This window comes from Schistocerca nitens, chromosome 1, assembly GCF_023898315.1.
Source record: "Schistocerca nitens isolate TAMUIC-IGC-003100 chromosome 1, iqSchNite1.1, whole genome shotgun sequence".
Lineage (NCBI taxonomy): Eukaryota > Metazoa > Arthropoda > Insecta > Orthoptera > Acrididae > Schistocerca > Schistocerca nitens.
Genome location: NC_064614.1, coordinates 304,934,589 through 304,953,982, shown reverse-complemented (window position 1 = coordinate 304,953,982; position 19,394 = coordinate 304,934,589). Strand labels below are relative to the sequence as shown.

General features: G+C 37.4%; 1 protein-coding gene across 1 annotated transcript in view; it reads right to left on the bottom strand.

Moving 5' to 3' along the window:
- Positions 1 to 19,394, bottom strand: part of LOC126244272 (cilia- and flagella-associated protein 57-like) — a 296,500-nt gene that overhangs the window by 27,360 nt on the left and 249,746 nt on the right. Inside the window, exon 18 of the mRNA XM_049948227.1 lies at positions 1,296 to 1,490. Coding sequence (XP_049804184.1) covers positions 1,296 to 1,490 — 195 coding nt within the window. The remainder of the gene's footprint in view (positions 1 to 1,295; positions 1,491 to 19,394) is intronic.

Genomic DNA, 19,394 nt, shown 5'->3' with positions numbered 1-19,394 from the left:
TAATGCAAAATTACCAAACGTAGTATTGTGATCAAGAGTGTGATAAATCACAATGACTGCATGTATGATATTGTATTAACATAGGCCTTTGCGTTTATTGTGAAACTTGTCCAAAGCAGTCAATTGTGATGAATTCTATTATCATTATTATATATATGCAATCTTTGTCTCCTCTATATTTTTTATTGACTTATCCTACATCTGTACAAAATGTCACAGGACCAAAACTAACTAAATAAATGAATAAAATTAATAAAGTAACATGTTATTTTAGTCAAAATACACATTTTTGGGAAAGAAATTGGGACTACTATACTGAAATATTGGATTTTGGAAAGAATTAAATTTTAAGATTGGAACATTTTAGAACACAAAAATTTGGAAAGAGTAGCTTTCGAACTCTCAAATTTTCAGAGAAAGTAAAATGTCTCTTTGAAAGAGGAAAATAGGAGCTTTCAAAGAAGCTATGTCAGTCTTAAAACAAACAATTCTGTAGTAGTATAGAATTTTTACTTGGACTTGGTTTACAGATATCATACGTATGAATATTTCCCATAATAATACAGTGAGTGTTGTCCATCAACAATTCTGTGAATTGAACACATATCAAGGGAAACTACTACATAAGGGTGGATCTTTTTTACCCATAAACCATATATTATACAGTCACATGCTTCTCATAAATGTAGAAATATGGAGACACACAACAGATCCATCATTTGTGAGGTAGCATCTACATTTTCAAGACACTATTTTTTGCTCAAGATCATATTCAAGCATAATAGAATAAAAAGATGTTGGGAATATTGCTCTATAATTCTGTGAATCTCTTTCTATAGTCCAACTTACAAACAAGAGTGAACTGCACTAATTTCAGTTACCTGATACTGTTAAAATTTAATGAATGAGAAATGATGTTAGTACATTTAATATAAAGTTCAACAGCAATGGAAATTTTTGGATGGAACAATATGTAAAATAAAGGAAAGGCAACCACTCACCTATAACTGATTGATGTGTGGTGCACAGAAACACACCAGCTTTCTCTAGTAGCATTACACACATTCACACACACACCAACACAGCCACCAAAACATGCAAGCCCATGGCCATGCCAATATAAAGTTAGTAACAAAAATGAAATATGTGAGTAAAAAAGTCACTTCTACAATTATGTAAACATTAGAATGTAATGGATTAAAAACAATAGTATTAAAAATAATGGGCTGCTTGGTTCACACATATTTTATATCCTACTTATCATCAGGCAATTGATATAAAGCACTACAACTTACATTCAGTTTTTGCTGATACTCATATTCAATAGCCTCATTGTTTCTGATGGCCTTTTCTAGACATGCACGAGCTTTCTCTGGGGACATACATCGTTTATTAACACCAATGATTGCCTCCATTTCTGCACAATGCTCTTGTGTTTCTTTAAGCTTCTTACGGAGCATGTTGAGTTCTGTAAGTAATTCTTTGTTTTCCTATGCACAAAACAGAAGCAAATCTTTCTGATCAAGAAAATCTGAAATTGTGAACACAACATTGGTTAACACTGTATTAAAAATAAGTTTGCTAGTTTGCAGCAGTTTATTTTTTAAGTTTACACAAATTGGAGATTTCCTTCACACTTATATTAAATGTAACTACTAAAATTTTTCCTTAAATGAACATTCATTACGATTCTATAGGCGCATTGTGATATAGATATCACAAAACAACATGAATTAACCATTATGAAAGTATGGTCTTCTAAGTGCTTCCTTAAAAGAGAAAAAAAATCACTTGGAACTTGAATGTCAAGTAACAACCACTTGTCAAGCATATCAGTCGATCGGAATACTGATTTTTGACAAGATTTGCATATTTTTTGGTGATTTGCATTATAACCTTCTATTTCTGTGTAAAACAATTTTTGTCAATGCACGAAAAGATAGACTGCTACTTAGCATAAAGATAACATGCTAAGTTGCAGACAACCACTATCAAAAGACACTCACACTTAAGCTTTCATCCTCACCTTCATCAGAAAAAGAGAAATACATACAATTCATTCACAGAAGCAAGCACACCTTACGAACACATGACCATCAACTCCAGCAACTTGAGCCAGAATGCAACTATCACGTGGGACGGAAGCAGCAATCTGGAGAGGTCAAGGAAGGGGAAGGGTTAGCAATGTAGAGGTGGGAGAAGAGAGAAGCGCTGTCTGGCAGAATCTGCAGGGACTATAATGCCAACAGGTACAGTGTCAGGAGATTGTGAAGCAGGGAGGTGGAGAAAATGGAGTGAAAAATGAGAGGAGAGGGAAAAGGTGCTGCAGAGCAAGGGATTCAGTTTCACCTGGAGGAGCACTCTGGATACCACCTACATAAGTTATCCAACCTGCTGACATACTACTGCCACCTTGGAGCACCACTTTCCAACCCCTACCCCACCCATAGTGTTCCTCCTCGTCCTCGTCCATAGCATTTAAACCCTGCCTAGTGGATCTTTTCAACTTGCCACATCTCCCAAAACTCCCTACCAACACGCCATCAAACCCTGAGTTGAAACATTCCTGTAGCACTGTTGTTAACCTTTCCACCAAAACCCTCAGCTTCACAGACATTTCAGGCCTTTCCAAACGCCTCATCTTTAACCCAGTGCTCAAATTCAACCATGTTAGACTTGTCAAAGACCTACTCTCCTTCTCCTGATACCTGTGTGTGGAAATATTGCTTTGCTGCCAGTCCCTCAAACCAAAGCCAACCTATTTCCAACATTGAACCCTGCCTCTTCCAGTTCATACAACCATCCAACCATGATCCACCCCCTCCCCCTTCTCTGCCCATTTAACCACCTGCTGCTCACCTTCACCATTATGACACCCTGCACATCCTTACAGCACAGCAGTGCATTGATGATACTCTACACTCCATTTTGTTGCCATTCATGGCAAGCCATCCTGGGCTTACATTTCAGCAAGATAATGACCACTTGACATAGCAAGAGTTTCTACTGGGCTTACATTTCAGCAAGATAATGACCACTTGACATAGCAAGAGTTTCTACTGCTTGTCCTCATGCTTGTCAAATCCTACCTCAGCCAGTAAGATTGTTGGATCTCTCCACAGCTGAGAAGATTTTGAGCATAATGGGCAGGGCCCTCCAACGAGCTCATTGATGATCTAATGTGGCAATTGGACAGAATTTTGCATCATATCCCTCAGGAGGATATTCAGCAAGTCTATCAATCAATGCCAAGCAGAATAACTGCTTGCATAAATAACTGCTTGCATAAGAGCTAGAGGTGGACCAATGCGTTATTAACTTACACAATTTGTGAAGCCCTTTTTCTTGAATAAATCATCCAGTTTTTCTGACATTGCAATAATTTTTTTGTCTGTAGATGCACATTAAATCGGCTGATTTCCATCCAGTTTGGATAATTCCTTTGTGGTGCTTTTTTTTCCTTTTTCTGTTTTAGAGTGTATATGATGCAAGGTGAGGTAGCTAAGACAAAATGTGCTCAGAATATATCCAGGATAAGTTAATATATTGAGGTTTGGTTTTCATTAAGTTATAGTGGACAGTGTGCTGCTTTTTCTGACATATGCAACTAATTTTTAGCATTTATAGCTGCTGAATTATGACACTGACTTTGGTTTATTTTATTTTATTATAAATGGAACTATATACCTTTTTTGTGGCAATGGAAAGAATCTTCAAATACAAGGTCAGTGACAGAATATGTGTTGAACTTGATAAAATGGTGACAAGATAACAGCACTGTAAACCACTTTTCTACTCTCAAGAGGAAAGGTCCTATAGACATCTGCCCTAGTGCACTAAATGTAAGCAAATATATAACTCAGATGTAGTTCATGTGTTTACCTGTGCATTTAACACCCATCACTCTGTGATCTGGTGTTGTATCTATCAAAAAACTTGTTAGTTATGCTATTAAGGCTTTCACAATGTTCACAACAGTTGAAGAAGTGGATACAGTGTTTGTTTTGATGAAGTTGTTATAGTAACACAGTATTTTTATGCTGAAAGGTATCCTGACTGTGCCATAACCTCATGATTTGTCTTTGGAAACATTAAAAAAAAATTAAGACACTCTAAGTGTAAAGAACAAAATATGCCAATGGAAAGAACAGCAAATGATGAAAGAAATGCAGCTGACATTTTAGAAGCAGTAGCAGACAGTCCACACATCATTCTGAGGTAGCTTGACTGTGTGAGTGAGAACAGCCAAAAGCAGTGTTTTGTCAATAATGCATATGCATTTCATCTTTTCCACATTTTTTTCTGTCAATAGCCTTATGGTAGTAACTTTCAAAAGTGGTTACTGTTCTACGAGTGGTATCTAGAGAACTGCAAAGTGATGCAGCATTTCCATGCGAGATGGAAAATCAGTCTTCCCAGTACGCCCAGCTGATCAAAGTAACTCCCGCAATGGATGAGAGAACTGGATGAACAATGACCTCGGTCTGCCACATGTCGTATGTCTTTTTCAAGAGTCATGTAATTGGTCCTTCTTTTACTGATGTACTCTAAATAGCCATAATTCTCAACAATTCCCAACAGATAAGCTGCTGCAGCTGTTGGAAGAAATTCCACTGGGATTAACACAGTCCCTGTGGTACTAACAAGATTGATGTCCTGCAAATTTTGCACAAATAATTATAAACATTCTTAATAGAACATTTAGAGGTAACTGGATCATTTTTAAGGAAAAAAATTGCCCACATGCTTACTAGATTAAACACCTCCAGATTTTCTCTGTTGAGAAAATTAAAACACAAAGTTTACAAGGAAACACCTCTAATACATCACAGACAATTACTCTGGACAGAGGGATTCAAATTAAGCTGTGCTTGGATATTGTGAAACCTTCACAAAAGCCACAGAAGATGGACAGGTATGAATTAACTGAAGTGTATACCTTCACTCTGAGAGCTGTGTCATGTTTAAAGACTAACTGTTAAGGGAGGCCACTGAGTTTTGAGTACCTAAGACATTTGAGGAGGGGGCTTAAAAGCCTTCCTGTCATGAATGTATGGACTTGTTTGTTAAGCTACAGCCTCCTAGACAGCTTAGGAATAGTAATAAATAGTGGCAGGTGCTGTAATGGGAGATAGTGAGAGAATGCCACCAGAGTTCCTGTGTTCCACACTAGTCGCCAGGCAGGGACCTTCCGAAGCAAGATCGGAAAGTTTGGTACCCTATACGAAGACTGGCAGGAGGAGTTATCCAGCATCAGTCATTACTGGATTACACTGCAAATTGAGCTCATCAGCTACAGGATGATACAATGGGAAATTCAGTGCCATGAAGCACAGGGTGGGGGTGGGGGTGGGGGAGGGGTGGGGGGGGGGGTGGGAAGATGAGCAAGGGCAGCCTCGCTGTCATTCAAGAGAATATGTACTCTCAGTGGAGAGTACATATTCATATTCAAAGGATTCTGTCATTCAGAAACCATGCTGGTTCATTCAGAGATCATTCAGAGTTCTTGCTGAGGGACTCTGATTTGGAGGCCTTTAGGAGTTCTTTCTAAGGCGATTCAAGAGTTGCACTGGAGATCCTTTCAGCAGATTTTCATGCATCATGCTAAGTGATTCACTTGTTAATTTGCAAAGAGCAGTCATACTTTGTATTCTACAAGCATGCCAACTTACTTTCTATACTCAATTTTCTGATCTACATCTACATCTACATTTATACTCCGCAAGCCACCCAACGGTGTGTGATGGAGGGCACTTTACGTGCAACTGTCATTACCTCCCTTTCCTGTTCCAGTCGCGTATGGTTCGCGGGAAGAACGACTGTCTGAAAGCCTCCGTGCGCGCTCTAATCTCTCTAATTTTACATTCGTGATCCCCTCGGGAGGTATAAGTAGGGGGAAGCAATATATTCGATACCTCATCCAGAAACGCACCCTCTCGAAACCTGGCGAGCAAGCTACACCGCGATGCAGAGCGCCTCTCTTGCAGAGTCTGCCACTTGAGTTTATTAAACATCTCCGTAACGCTATCACGGTTACCAAATAACCCTGTGATGAAACGCGCCGCTCTTCTTTGGATCTTCTCTATCTCCTCCGTCAACCCGATGTGGTACGGATCCCACACTGATGAGCAATACTCAAGTATAGGTCGAACGAGTGTTTTGTACGCCACCTCCTTTGTTGATGGACTACATTTTCTAAGCACTCTCCCAATGAATCTCAACCTGGTACCAGCCTTACCAACAATTAATTTTATATGATCATTCCACTTCAAATCGTTCCGCACGCATACTCCCAGATATTTTACAGAAGTAACTGCTACCAGTGTTTGTTCCGCTATCATATAATCATACAATAAAGGATCCTTCTTTCTATGTATTCGCAATACATTACATTTGTCTATGTTAAGGGACAGTTGCCACTCCCTGCACCAAGTGCCTATCCGCTGCAGATCTTCCTGCATTTCGCTACAATTTTCTAATGCTGCAACTTCTCTGTATACTACAGCATCATCCGCAAAAAGCCGCATGGAACTTCCGACTCTATCTACTAGGTCATTTATATATACTGTGAAAAGCAATGGTCCCATAACACTCCCCTGTGGCACGCCAGAGGTTACTTTAATGTCTGTAGACGTCTCTCCATTGAGAACAAGATGCTGTGTTCTGTTTGCTAAAAACTCTTCAATCCAGCCACACAGCTGGTCTGATATTCCGTAGGCTCTTACTTTGTTTATCAGGCGACAGTGCGGAACTGTATCGAACGCCTTCCGGAAGTCAAGAAAAATAGCATCTACCTGGGAGCCTGTATCTAATATTTTCTGGGTCTCATGAACAAATAACGCGAGTTGGGTCTCACACGATCGCTGTTTCCGGAATCCATGTTGATTCCTACATAGCAGATTCTGGGTTTCCAAAAACGACATGATACTCGAGCAAAAAACATGTTCTAAAATTCTACAACAGATCGACGTCAGAGATATAGGTCTATAGTTTTGCGCATCTGCTCGACGACCCTTCTTGAAGACTGGGACTACCTGTGCTCTTTTCCAATCATTTGGAACCCTCCGTTCCTCTAGAGACTTGCGGTACACGGCTGTTAGAAGGGGGGCAAGTTCTTTCGCGTACTCTGTGTAGAATCGAATTGGTATCCCGTCAGGTCCAGTGGACTTTCCTCTGTTGAGTGATTCCAGTTGCTTTTCTATTCCTTGGATCTTGAGTCTAAGCCTCTTATGTCTGTTGTCACTTTTTGACATCCTCATTTTCCATTTCATGTTGGATGGTCTGCACTAGGAAAACGAAATGGTCATCAGAGAAGCAATTTCCTTCTGAAGTATTGCATGAAAAGTAAATTTAAGCATATTCAGATCAGTTTGCATCTCATAAGTTAAGGATAGGTTACAACAGCTTATGTCTTTCTCCTTCTTCTTTTTTGAGCTAGTTTATGCACCTCCCACAGCTCACACAACAGCACTTAAGAAAAGTACAGGAGAGCTCCAAATATTGGTAATGCACACCTTACATCTGATGACCACTGGAGGTGTAATGCAATAAAAGCCATCAATTTTTGTATAGTTATCGTTATTCTTACTGATGTGAGCATAAAACTCACTGAGAGGGAACAAACATCTACATCTATATGATTACTCAGCAATTCACAATTAAGTGCATGGAAGAGGTTTCATTGAACTGCCTACAAGCTATTTGTCTACCGTTCCACTCTTGAACAGCACACTGGGAAAACAAACACTCGAATCTTTCTGTGCAAGCTCTGATTTCTCTTATTCTATTGTGATGATCATTTCTCCCTATGTATCTGCACACCGTCAACAGATGGCTGGAGATTGAAATTTCATGAGAAGACCCCGCTGCAATGTAAAACACCTCTGTTTTGATGACTTCCACCTCAATTCATGTATAATATCCATGGCACTCTCTCCTCTACTTCACGAAAATATAGAACACGCTACATTTCTTTGAACTTTTTTTATATGCTCCATCAATCCTATCTAATGAGGAACCCATAATGGGCAGCTGTACTTCAGTAGAGGATGGACAAACATAGTGTAGGCAGTCTTTTTCGTCAATATTTTGCATTTGCTAAGTGTTCTGCCAATAAATCGCAGTGGTTGGTTCACTTTCCTCACAACATTACCTATGCGATGATTACTATTTAAGTTGTTCATAATTGTAATCCCTAAGTATGTAGTTGATGTCATAGGATTTAGATTTGTGTGATTTATTGTGTAACTGAAATTTAACAGACTGCTGTTAGCACCCATGCGGATGACCACACTTTTCACTTGTAGAATCAATTGCCACTTTTTGCACCATATAGGTATCTTGTCTAAATCATTTTGCAATTGATTTTGATCATCTGATGACTTTACAAGATGGTAAATGACAGAATCATCTGCAAACAATCTAATACATTTGCTCAAATTGTCTCCTAAATCATTTATGAAGATTGGGAACAGCAGAACACCTATAACACTTTCTCAGGGAACACCAGATGTTACTTCTGTTTTACTTGATGACTTTTGGTCAATTGCTATGAACCATGACCTTTTTGACATGGTATGACAAATCCATTTGCACAGCTCAGATGATACTTCACACAATTTGATGAGAACTCACTTGTGAGGAATGGTGGTAAAAGCCTTCTGGAATCTAAAAATACAGAAACAATTTGAGATCCCCTGACAAAAGTAATCATTACTTCATGAAAATAAAGGGATAGTTGTGTTTCACAAGAATGATTTTTTCTGAATCCGTGTTGGCTATTTGTCAATGAACCATTTTCTTCGAGATAATTCACAGTGTTGAAGACAGTATATGTTTCAAAATCCTACTGCAAATTGACATTGGTGATATGGGTCTGTAATTCAGTGGATTACTCTTATTTCCCTTCTTGGATACTGGTGCAATTCATGCAACTTTCCATTCTTTAGATACAGATCTTTTGATGATTGAATGGTTGTATATGATTGCTATGCATGCAACTACTGTATGTGCATATTCTGAAAGGAACTTAAACTGACTGGTATACAATCTGGACCAGAGGCATTGTGTTTATTAAGTGACTAACCCACTGCCTGCTGGTTCACTCACGTAGACTGTAAGGTATGCACATATTCTCTTTCTCTCTCTCTCTCTCTCTCTCTCTCTCTCTCTCTCTCACTCTCACTCTCTCTCTGTCTCCCTCCCTCCCTCCCTCTCTCTCTCTCTCTCTCTCTCTCTCTCTCTCTCTCTCTCCCTCTCTCTCTCTCTCTCCCCCCTCGCCCTCTCTCACCAGCTGCAACATCTAAACTTTTCATGTTAATTATAGCCATAGGAGCAGGGTCTTTTCTGAATGACCTTCTGTTCATAAGCAGTTCTGGTAGTGGGAGTTGGAGATCTTTGTTAATCATGCATTTTGAGTTCGTGTGGTGACGTTTCCATAGAAACTTTCACTCATATTTCTTTATTTATAACCATGAAGTCAAATGCCAGCTTTCATAGATTTAGCTTCAAAAACGTTTTGACATAATGAAATATTTTCATAAAAGATTCTGTGCCCTATTTCACACTCTTAGGTGTTGAATTTCCAAAAAGCACTGAAATATGTATTTTTAAATTCCTAACCAACAATCCAAATACAAAATTTTGGAGATTTAATTTCAATAATACTTTCGTAATGAAATATTTCCATAAAAACTTTCATCTCCTATTTTGCCTACTTCGGAGTTGAATTTCCAGATATGCTGAAACAAAACATTTTTTTTTAAATTTTTAACCAAGAAGTCAAATACCAATTTTCATAAATGTATCTTTAAAAAGTTGTAGTAGTTCTTTAATAATGATTAAAAAATAAAAAAGAAACTTTCACTCTCTATTTCACCCCCATGCTGAAACACATATTTCTATGTTTCTGTCCGAGAAACCAAACACCAGTTTATGTAGTTCTAGCTTCAGAATTGCCTTAATAGCAACATATTTTCATAAAACTTTTCACACCCTTTTTCATCCCCTTAGAGGTGGAATTTCAAAACATCTCTTCTTAAATGATGCCTATAGAATAAGATCAACACCCTCTCCAAATATCAAGTTTCTGTTCTTAGCGGTTTGGGCTGGTCTATGACGAGTCCATTAGTCAGGACATTTCTTTTTACATTTGTGGAACTGAAAGTAATAAGTGAGTTATTGTTGAAAATTTTGGACTTTGAGTGTTTGTAATTTTTACATTCTGCATAAAATTCTGAACAATTTGGGAAAAAAAACAAAGAAATCTCTCTCTCTAAATTTGAGTGAGTTATGACAAACTGAATATTCTTCATGGATTAGATTTTAGATTAGATTTACTTTCATTCCAATTGATCCGTAGTGAGGAGGTCCTCCAGGATGTGGAACATGTCAGAAAAACAACAATACATGACAAATATTTACAATTAAAACAAATAAGCTAATGTACCATTCCACAGGTCCCAAGTGGAATGATCGTCATTTTTTAATGAACACTAAGAGTAATTTTACAAATACTAATGCACTGAATTTAAAATAAAAAAAGTTTTTTATTTATTTATAAGGTAATACAACTACTGTAATACTTATTTACAATGAACACATTACTGCACTGAAATGGTGCAGAAGTTAGATTATACTAACACACACACACACAAATTTTCAATGAACACATTACTGCACTGAAATTGTGCAGAAGTTATGTTGTACTTATATACAAATCAGTTGGTTTTACTAAGAAATTCATCAATGGAGTAGAAGGAGTTGGCCACCAATAAATCCTTTTAAACAAGTGTTTAGAGATAAGCCTTTTAAAGTTTCAGTTTATTACCATTGTTTGGTTTCACATATTTAAGAAACAAATTATGCATGTGTATTACCCCTAAAATGTCCTTTGTCAAATGGTATATACTTTTTTAAATTGACATTATGCATTAAGTGGTTAACCACTCAGACCTCCAATGAACTATAGTGCATAAAAATTTAAAACCAAATAAATTGGTTCCCAAGTTGAGAAAAATTAGCATACACTGCACAACATTCATTTTTTTTTCCTTCAAAATACTGAAATATTTATTCTGTTCTGTTCCATCTTTTAGGCCAAATTTTGATTTTAAAGCTATTAATGGGCTCAAAAACACCTAAACTTTTGAATTCACAAAACTCCCAAACATAGATTATTGAAATCCCATTTTTATAGCGGCAAAGGGATATGATTTTCTATTTCTAAAATACTTGTGTCTGAAGGTGTTCAAGAGTGTTCACAAGCAGTGTTTTTGTGCCTTCATCTTTGCTTGTGGGATATCTGAGTAGTCTGGTTCTTCCTCAATTTCTCATGGCCACTGGCTTGAGGTTCTGGTTCAAGTTCTGGCTCTACTTCAGAACACAGAATTTTGCAATATGGCCTGATGTTTTTAAAAGATAATCTTTTCATTGTCTTGTCAACCCTGCTGGAATTAATGCACCAGGAAACCAAAGGGGTCCATTTTCTTTGAGAAAGATGTGGTACGCAAATTCCTATCCATCAATGTTCTTTCTGCTATGTACACTACCTTAGCTGGTAATGATTAACTCAAAGCGGATATACTGAGTCATGTGAGGTACTTTGTTAGCATTACTATTCTTCAAAAAATTTAGGCAGTCATATGCATTTACAGCAATTTTACCTTTTCCATTTATAGCAACAGTAGCAGAGTTCACACATGTTGTAGGCATTAGGTTTTTGTTGCTACAGTAATGTCTACTGTCAGCTGAGTATTTAAGGCTGCCAATTGCAAACTAGTAACATCTGTAGGCATTTATAACTCTCTTGGGCCGCTTGTCTTGTTTGGAATTATTGCACTCACAAAACATTCTTCTTCTGTACAAATATTAAGAAAAGGATAGTTGCTACTCACCATACAGCAGAGATGCTGAGTCACAGATAGGCACAACATAAAGACTGTCACAATTTGAGCTTCCGGCCAACAAAGCCTTTGTCGAAAAAAAGACAGAAATCACACACAGTCACAGTATAAGCTTTTGGCCAACAAAGCCTTTGTCAAAAAATACAAAACACACACACACACACACAGAGAGAGAGAGAGAGAGAGAGAGAGAGAGAGAGATGGTCTGGTTTCGGCTGTGGTCATATGTGTGTGTGAGTGTAAGTGTTTTGTCTTTTTTCGACAAAGGCATTGTTGGCTGAAAGATCATTTTGTGACAATCTTTTTGTTGTGCCTATCTGCAACTCAGCATCTCCACTATATGGTGAGTAGGAACTATCCTGTTCATAACATTGTTACATTCCATCCTGGTTTTTCCATTGTTTGATTTTATCTTTTGTACAAAGCTACTCGGAGCTCCTTAAAATGCGTAAAGGATTGCATACAGAGGTGTGAGATTTAGAAAAGAGGCCTCATGTTGTATCAGTGTTATTTACCCATGATGACAAGATCAGTGTTGTAGCTGGCATGAGTGGCTTCCAGGGCAGATATCATTGGTGTCATGCCACTGACAAAAACTCTTAAAATCAATAAAACTGGATAAATTTAAATAGGGTAAATTTAGGCCTTAGAGTCATTACTCACCAAATTGCAATAAATAATAGTATTATTTCTTTATACATTCTACATCAGTATATAGTTTTATACACTATATCTTATGTAGTATTATACTCTATATGTTAATATATATTCTTCACAAAATTTTTTCTTAAAGTGAGACACAAATACTTAAAAATTATTGCTGTCTTTAACACCTGCAAACTCTGATATCACATCTTGAAAATTAGTATTTTGTGTTGCCTCATGTTTGATATTTAACATGGCAAGATTATATAGCCTCGTGTTGCTCATTGTTGCTGGTAAGTAACATATAATTCATTTTAATTTACGACAGCCCCTCTCACTTGAAGCAACTTATATGCAAATCATCATAAATAACTCTACAGTAAGCATAAGGTTTGGAAGAGAGACTTTAAAATCCCATTCCACAATGAATTTCAAAAATCATGACATTCCCAATCAGAATCTGTGACATTAGCCACTTTTAAATCTCTCAGCCTTGGAATCTCATAGAGAAGTTCTCATTCTGATATTTCATCATAAAAACCAAAGACTTTTGAAACAGCTAATTTCAACTCCTCATTGTATGCCAAAAGCAAAGTATTTGTCTGTGCAGCCTTGAACAACGAAGCAATATCTTGAATGGACTTTAATCTGGTGTTGGAGTTCAATACTGAATCAGTCAAGATATTCCAACATATCCTTCTAATGCTTTTCTCTCAGCGTGAGTCCCCTTCTGGTGGCCAATTCATCAGCCACTCATTTTTACAACGAATTCTTCTTTCTCTACGAATGTTTTATTCCTTTGATTTTTTTCACAGCCTCTTATACTATATGATATGTTTTTGTTCAGTGCAAAGACAAAGTGCTTCTATTTTTATAACTAACTGATCACGACTCAGGCCTTTACTTTGCAATGAAACCTGAGTACAATTTACGAGGGTGGTTTGGAAATTTCTCGGAATCACCATGAGAGGTCAGTGCTAGCACAACGAGTTGTTCATGTGATGTTCATTGGACTGCTGCCTGTAAACATGTGCAACATCAGTGCTCTTGGAAGAGAGCTGTTGTGGTGATGTGGCTCTGTTTATTTATTTATTCCATGTGATCTGATGGTACACAGTGTGTTGCAGATGTCGGAAAATATCATTTAACATTGTTAACATATATTAACGTAAGCCTATAGTATCCTAATGTATTATATTGCTCAATGTTTTCAATTTAACACAAACAGCAAGATTACTGTTCTAAGTATTCATTTACAGAGTAAAAACAGTGACACAACAAATATGACTTCATGGCTTTGCTAAATTTTATGTTGTCTTCGATGGACTTAATACTAGTGGGAAGATAGTTGAACAGTTGGAGGCCCATGTGGAAAACTCCCTTTTTACACAGTCGAGTGTTTGTACGTATAACATGCAGGTTTGCGTTTTTCCTGGTGTTGTGTTCATGTATTTCATTATTTTTTACGACTCTGGGGTCAGTTGGCACTATGTGTTTTCTGAAGAACTTTAGAGTCTCAAGAATGTAGAGGCAAGGCAGTGTAAGGATTTCCAACTTTCTGAAGATGGGTTTGCAGGAGTCTCTGCGTTTGCTCCCAGTAATAATCCTCATTGCTCTCTTCTGGATTCTGAATGTGCTCAGAGCAGTTGGAGCATTTCCCCAGAATATTACACCATATTTTAGGTGGGCTTGTATGTAAGCGTAGTATGCACTGGCTAATGTTTTCAGGCTATCACATGTTTTCAGTACACTCAATGCATAACAGCCAGTACAAATCCTGGCATTTACCTTTCCTGTATGTGTATTCCATTTCAGGTTATCTTGAACCCACAGACCTAGGAATTTGAAAACAGTGTCGGTATCTATTGACTGGTTATTTATAGTGACAGATGGCTGAGAGGAATTTGCATTTTGTGTTATGTGGAAGTTCATGGAAGCTGTCTTTTTGGTGTTGATAGTTAACCTGTTGATTTTTGCCCAGTTGCTGAGTTGATCAGTAGCCAAGTTCACAGCTTTTTGCACAGCCTCTGTATTCTCCCCTTTGAGGAGTACAGTTGTGTCATCAGCAAATATTATTGTTTTGTGTGCATCAACATTCAGGCTCAAGTCATTAATATACAGGAGGAAAAGTAGGGATCCCAATACTGAGCCCTGTGGAACACCTTGCTTTACAATTTTATTACTTGATAGTATTTCGGTTATTGAGTTACTTTGTCTATTAGTATATTTCATGCTGACTCTCTGCATCCAATTGGTTAGGAATGTAGCAATCCAGTTGTTTGCAATTCCTCTGATACCATAGTGTTCTAATTTTTCCAGTAATATTTTGTGGTCAACAGTGTCAAAAGCCTTTGACAGATCCAGAAATATGCCTGTTATGGGTTGTTTTCTATCTAACAGTTCTAAAAGCGTATTTATGCAATCATATACTGCAGTTTCAGTAGATTTGTTGCTTCTGAACCCATGTTGAGCTAAACTTAGTAAATCTTTTTTTTTTCAATGAAGTCCATCATTTTTTGGACATTATTTTTTCAAAAACTTTAGAAAAGCAGGATGAGATTGAGATAGGCCTGTAGTTATTCATATCTTTATTATCACCTTTTTTGAAGACAGGAATTACTTTAGAAAGTTTCAGAGCTTCAGGGAAGATACCTGCCTGGAAAGAACAGTTACAGAGGTGAGTTAATGGTTCAGCAATTATGTGTTCACAATTTTTGATTACAGCTGCTGGGATACCATCAACTCCAGCTGAATATGAATTTTTTAACTCTCTGAGGGCTTTTGCAACATCATTTTTGGTGACTTTGGTAATGAAAATTGACTCTGCACATGTGTGATATTTTTGGTTTGCTGGTTGGTAATTTGTGTTAGGATTATTTTGGACCAGTTTTTCAGCTATGCTTGTAAAGAAATTGTTGAATGAGTTCACCACAACTTCGGGATTAGATATAGATTCATTGTGGAGTTTGATTTCTATGTTCGTGTGTGAAGCTTTCATTTCCCCTCTTTCCCTTTCTATGATATTCCACATTGCTTTTACTTTATTGCTGGATTTGTCAATGTACTCATCATTCTGCATCCTTTTTGCTTGTCTTATCACTCTTCTTAGGATACTTTTATAGTATTCTGTTAGTTGGGGGGAGTCACTACTTTGTTTACATAACATGTGGAGTATTCTTTTATGTTTGCAAGAGATTTTTATAGCTGGTGTAATCCAACTCTTGTTTCTATTATTATTATTATTTATTCTTACTGGTTTTTGAGGAAAGGCCTCTTCAAAGTGGTGGATCATTTTGTCAAGAAATATGTTCAATTTCATGTTGACATCATTGGCTGTGTACATCTCTGTCCACTTTTCTTTACTAAGGAGGGCATTTAGCTTGTTCAAGTTCTCTTGGGTGAAAAACCTTCGTAAAGTTTTAGGTGGGACTGGGTTTGAGGTATCTTTGCTAACATTGACCTTTAGAATGACAGCTTGGTGGTCGCTGAATCCTGTATTGTATACTTCTAGAGTTGGGTTAAGTTTATTTCTATTTGCAAAAATTTGATCTAAAGCTGTCTTGGATGTGGGTGTTATTCTAGTGGGCTCGTTTACAAGGCCATGCAGATTATAAGTTTTTGCAATGTTAATCAATGTTTCCCTATTTCTGTTGTGGGTGAGAAAGTCTATATTAAAGTCACCACATATAATCACATCCTGTTTCCTCTGACTTATTTTGGATAGAAACAAGTCCATTTATAACAGAAAATCATTAATACTACTGGAGGGGGGGCGGTAGATTGTAGCTACAATTAGATTTAGATCTGTAAGCTTTATGGCTGCACATTCAAAGATCTTATCTGTTCCTATTTCCTTTAGGGTAGGAAGTGGGCTATATTCAATGTGTTGTTTGATGAAGATGACAACCCCACCATGTCCATCATTTGATCTGGAGTAGTGTTCACACAATTTGAAGTTGGGTAGTGAGATTAGCTTAACCACATCAGTGCAGAGCCAGTGCTCTGCTAGGCATACTACTGAGATATCACTGAGTTCACTAGTCAGCAAAATGCTTAAGTCATCAGTTTTGTTGCTCAAGGATTGGACATTGTGATAATAGATTTTCAGGCCTGAGTGGGGTTTACTCAGGGGGCTCGAAGTCATATTTACTGTGTCACTGACCTTTAGTTTAAATTGTGCTGTATTCCAGGTATGTTGACTTCTGAGCAGTTGTGCTGGTTCTGTTGGTCATCCTTGGCAGCCATCTCATCTTCCAGGTGGGCCTGATAAGTATCCACATGTACTTCACACTGTTGAGGCATCACATTGACGTTTTGGAGGGATGTCTCGATAATATTCACCATCACATTATTGATCCTTTCAGGTTCCTGACCTTTTTGAGGGGTCAGGGGGTTTGTGTTTCGTCTCTGTGACTTCGTGACCCATTTGTCTAGTGTAGTTTGCACAGTATGGCCACTATTACTCTTTTTATTTCCCAACTTGTTTGTCTTTATCCAATTGCTTATTAGCGTCTGTTTATGGTTTCGGACTTTTGGTTTCTTATTGTCACCCATAGTTGTCAGGAAGGCCAGGCTATTGCAGATAATCTCCTTGCCACATTTCTTTAGGTGTAAGCCATGTGTTGTGAAGTGGTTTCTGGCTAGTCTCTCTATTTCAAAGTTCACAGCAATTCTTTTTTTGTATGCGTGTTCAGCTAAATTCAGAGCCTGTATCAGGTGGAGGTTTGCAGTATTAATTTTACAATTTAAATTTTGAACATCATATCTCCTGGGTATAGGATGGATAATGATATTCATTTTGTGACTTAGAGCGAGTATTGGTTCCAATGGTTCTACCACATGCTTCAACATTAGATCGTATGAAAGCAAAGAACATTCATGCCAATTTCCAGAATACACTGGATTAGATTAGATTAGTACTTGTTCCATAGATCATGAACATGACACTTCATAATGATGTGGAACGTGTCAGGTTAATAAAAGGTGTCTATACAAGATATTACATTACACAAAATATTATATGACAATCAGATTTTTTGGGGGGGTTGGGAAATTACCCACTTACTATATCCAAAAATTCATCTAAGGAGTAGAAGGAGTTACCATTAAGAAATTCTTTTAATTTCCTTTTAAATGCTATATGGCTATCTGTCAGACATTTGATGCTATTAGGTAAGTGACCAAAGACTTTTGTGGCAGAATAGTTTACCCCCTTCTGAGCCAAAGTTAGATTTAACCTTGAGTAGTGAAGATCATCCTTTCCCCTAGTGTTGTAGCCATGTTCACTGCTATTACTTTTGAATTCTTTCGGATTGTTAATAACAAATTTCATAAGTGAATATATATATTGTGAGGCTACAGTGAAGATCTCTAGCTCTTTAAATAAGTGTCTGCAGGGTGATCTTGGGACTCTGCTCCTTCATATTCAACTGTTGCCAAGTGGACAAATGAATTTAAATTTAGTTGGGAGAGCTTAGATGATTATCCAAACAGTGATCAGCGAAGATGTGTCACTACTCCAGAAATCATTGCAAAAGTGCACAAAATGGTCATTGAGGATCATCAATTGAAAGTGCATGAAATTGCTCACGCTTGCCAGATGACATCTGAAAGGATATACCACGTTTTAACTGAAGAATTAGAAATGAAAAAATTATCTGCAAGATGGGTGTCGCAACTCGACGCTGGATCAAAAATGCGTGAGAATGGACATATCGGTACAATGTTTGGCCTGTTTTAGAAGAAACGTACAAGATTTTTTGTGCTGGTTTGTGGCCACAGATGAAACTTGGGAGCACTACTATACCCCAGAGACAAAACAACACTCAAAGCAGTGGAAACATGCTGATTCTCCACCACCAAAGAAAGCAAAGACAATTCCTTCAGCAGGAAAGGTCATGGCATCAGTGTTCTGGGATGCGAAGGGAATTCTGTTTGTAGATTCTCTCCCCACTGGGCAAACAATTACTGGAAAATACTATGCTAACCTCCTGGACAAATTACAACAAAAGATATGTGAAAAAGGCCAGGTTTAGCAAGGAAGAAAGTCATCTTCCATCAACACAATACACACCTGCACACTTGCCGTTGCCACGGCAAACTTACACGAACTAAGATATGAATTGTTGCTACACCCATCTTATTCACCTGATATGGCTCCGTCAAACTTCCATCTTTATCCAAAACTGAAAATTTTTTGTAGTGGGCAAAATGGGATCAAGGCAATGGAACATCATTGGACCAAGTGCATTAATCTACAATGAGACTACATCAAAAAATAAAAAAAAGTTTCAGTGATGTAAGTACTTTTTTTCTATTCTGTTCCAAGAACTTTTCAAACTACCCTTGTACATCTTTCAGTACATCATTCCAAAAGTAAAGATAGAATAGAAAAGTGAAATTACATACAGTAGGCATAAGATTTTGTGTAACGCCGCTGGTGCCCAAATTATCTTGTTAATCACATAATGCCCCAATTGCAGTGACAAACCCATCAAAATTTTCTGCCAGTGATTTTACTACAGTATAATGAGCAATCCAATGTGTCGTTGAGAGCCTTTTAACAATTGCTTTGCAGTGTTTAATAAGACCATCCTAGCGGCTATTGAAAGCAGAAAAAAATTTAAAAATCATCTCTACTGTTCCGAAAAAGTTAGTCAAGATACATTTTGTGTAAAGGAATTTTAGCCACATAAATTAATTGAATGTTCACTACATCAAACAAAAACGGCTTTATTGTTTTTTTTCTTTAGTAACAGTTGTACTCCTCCATATATGCTGCTCATAACAGCTGCATTGTCATACGCTTTGGAATGACACATTATACAATCGAAACCATCATTTTCA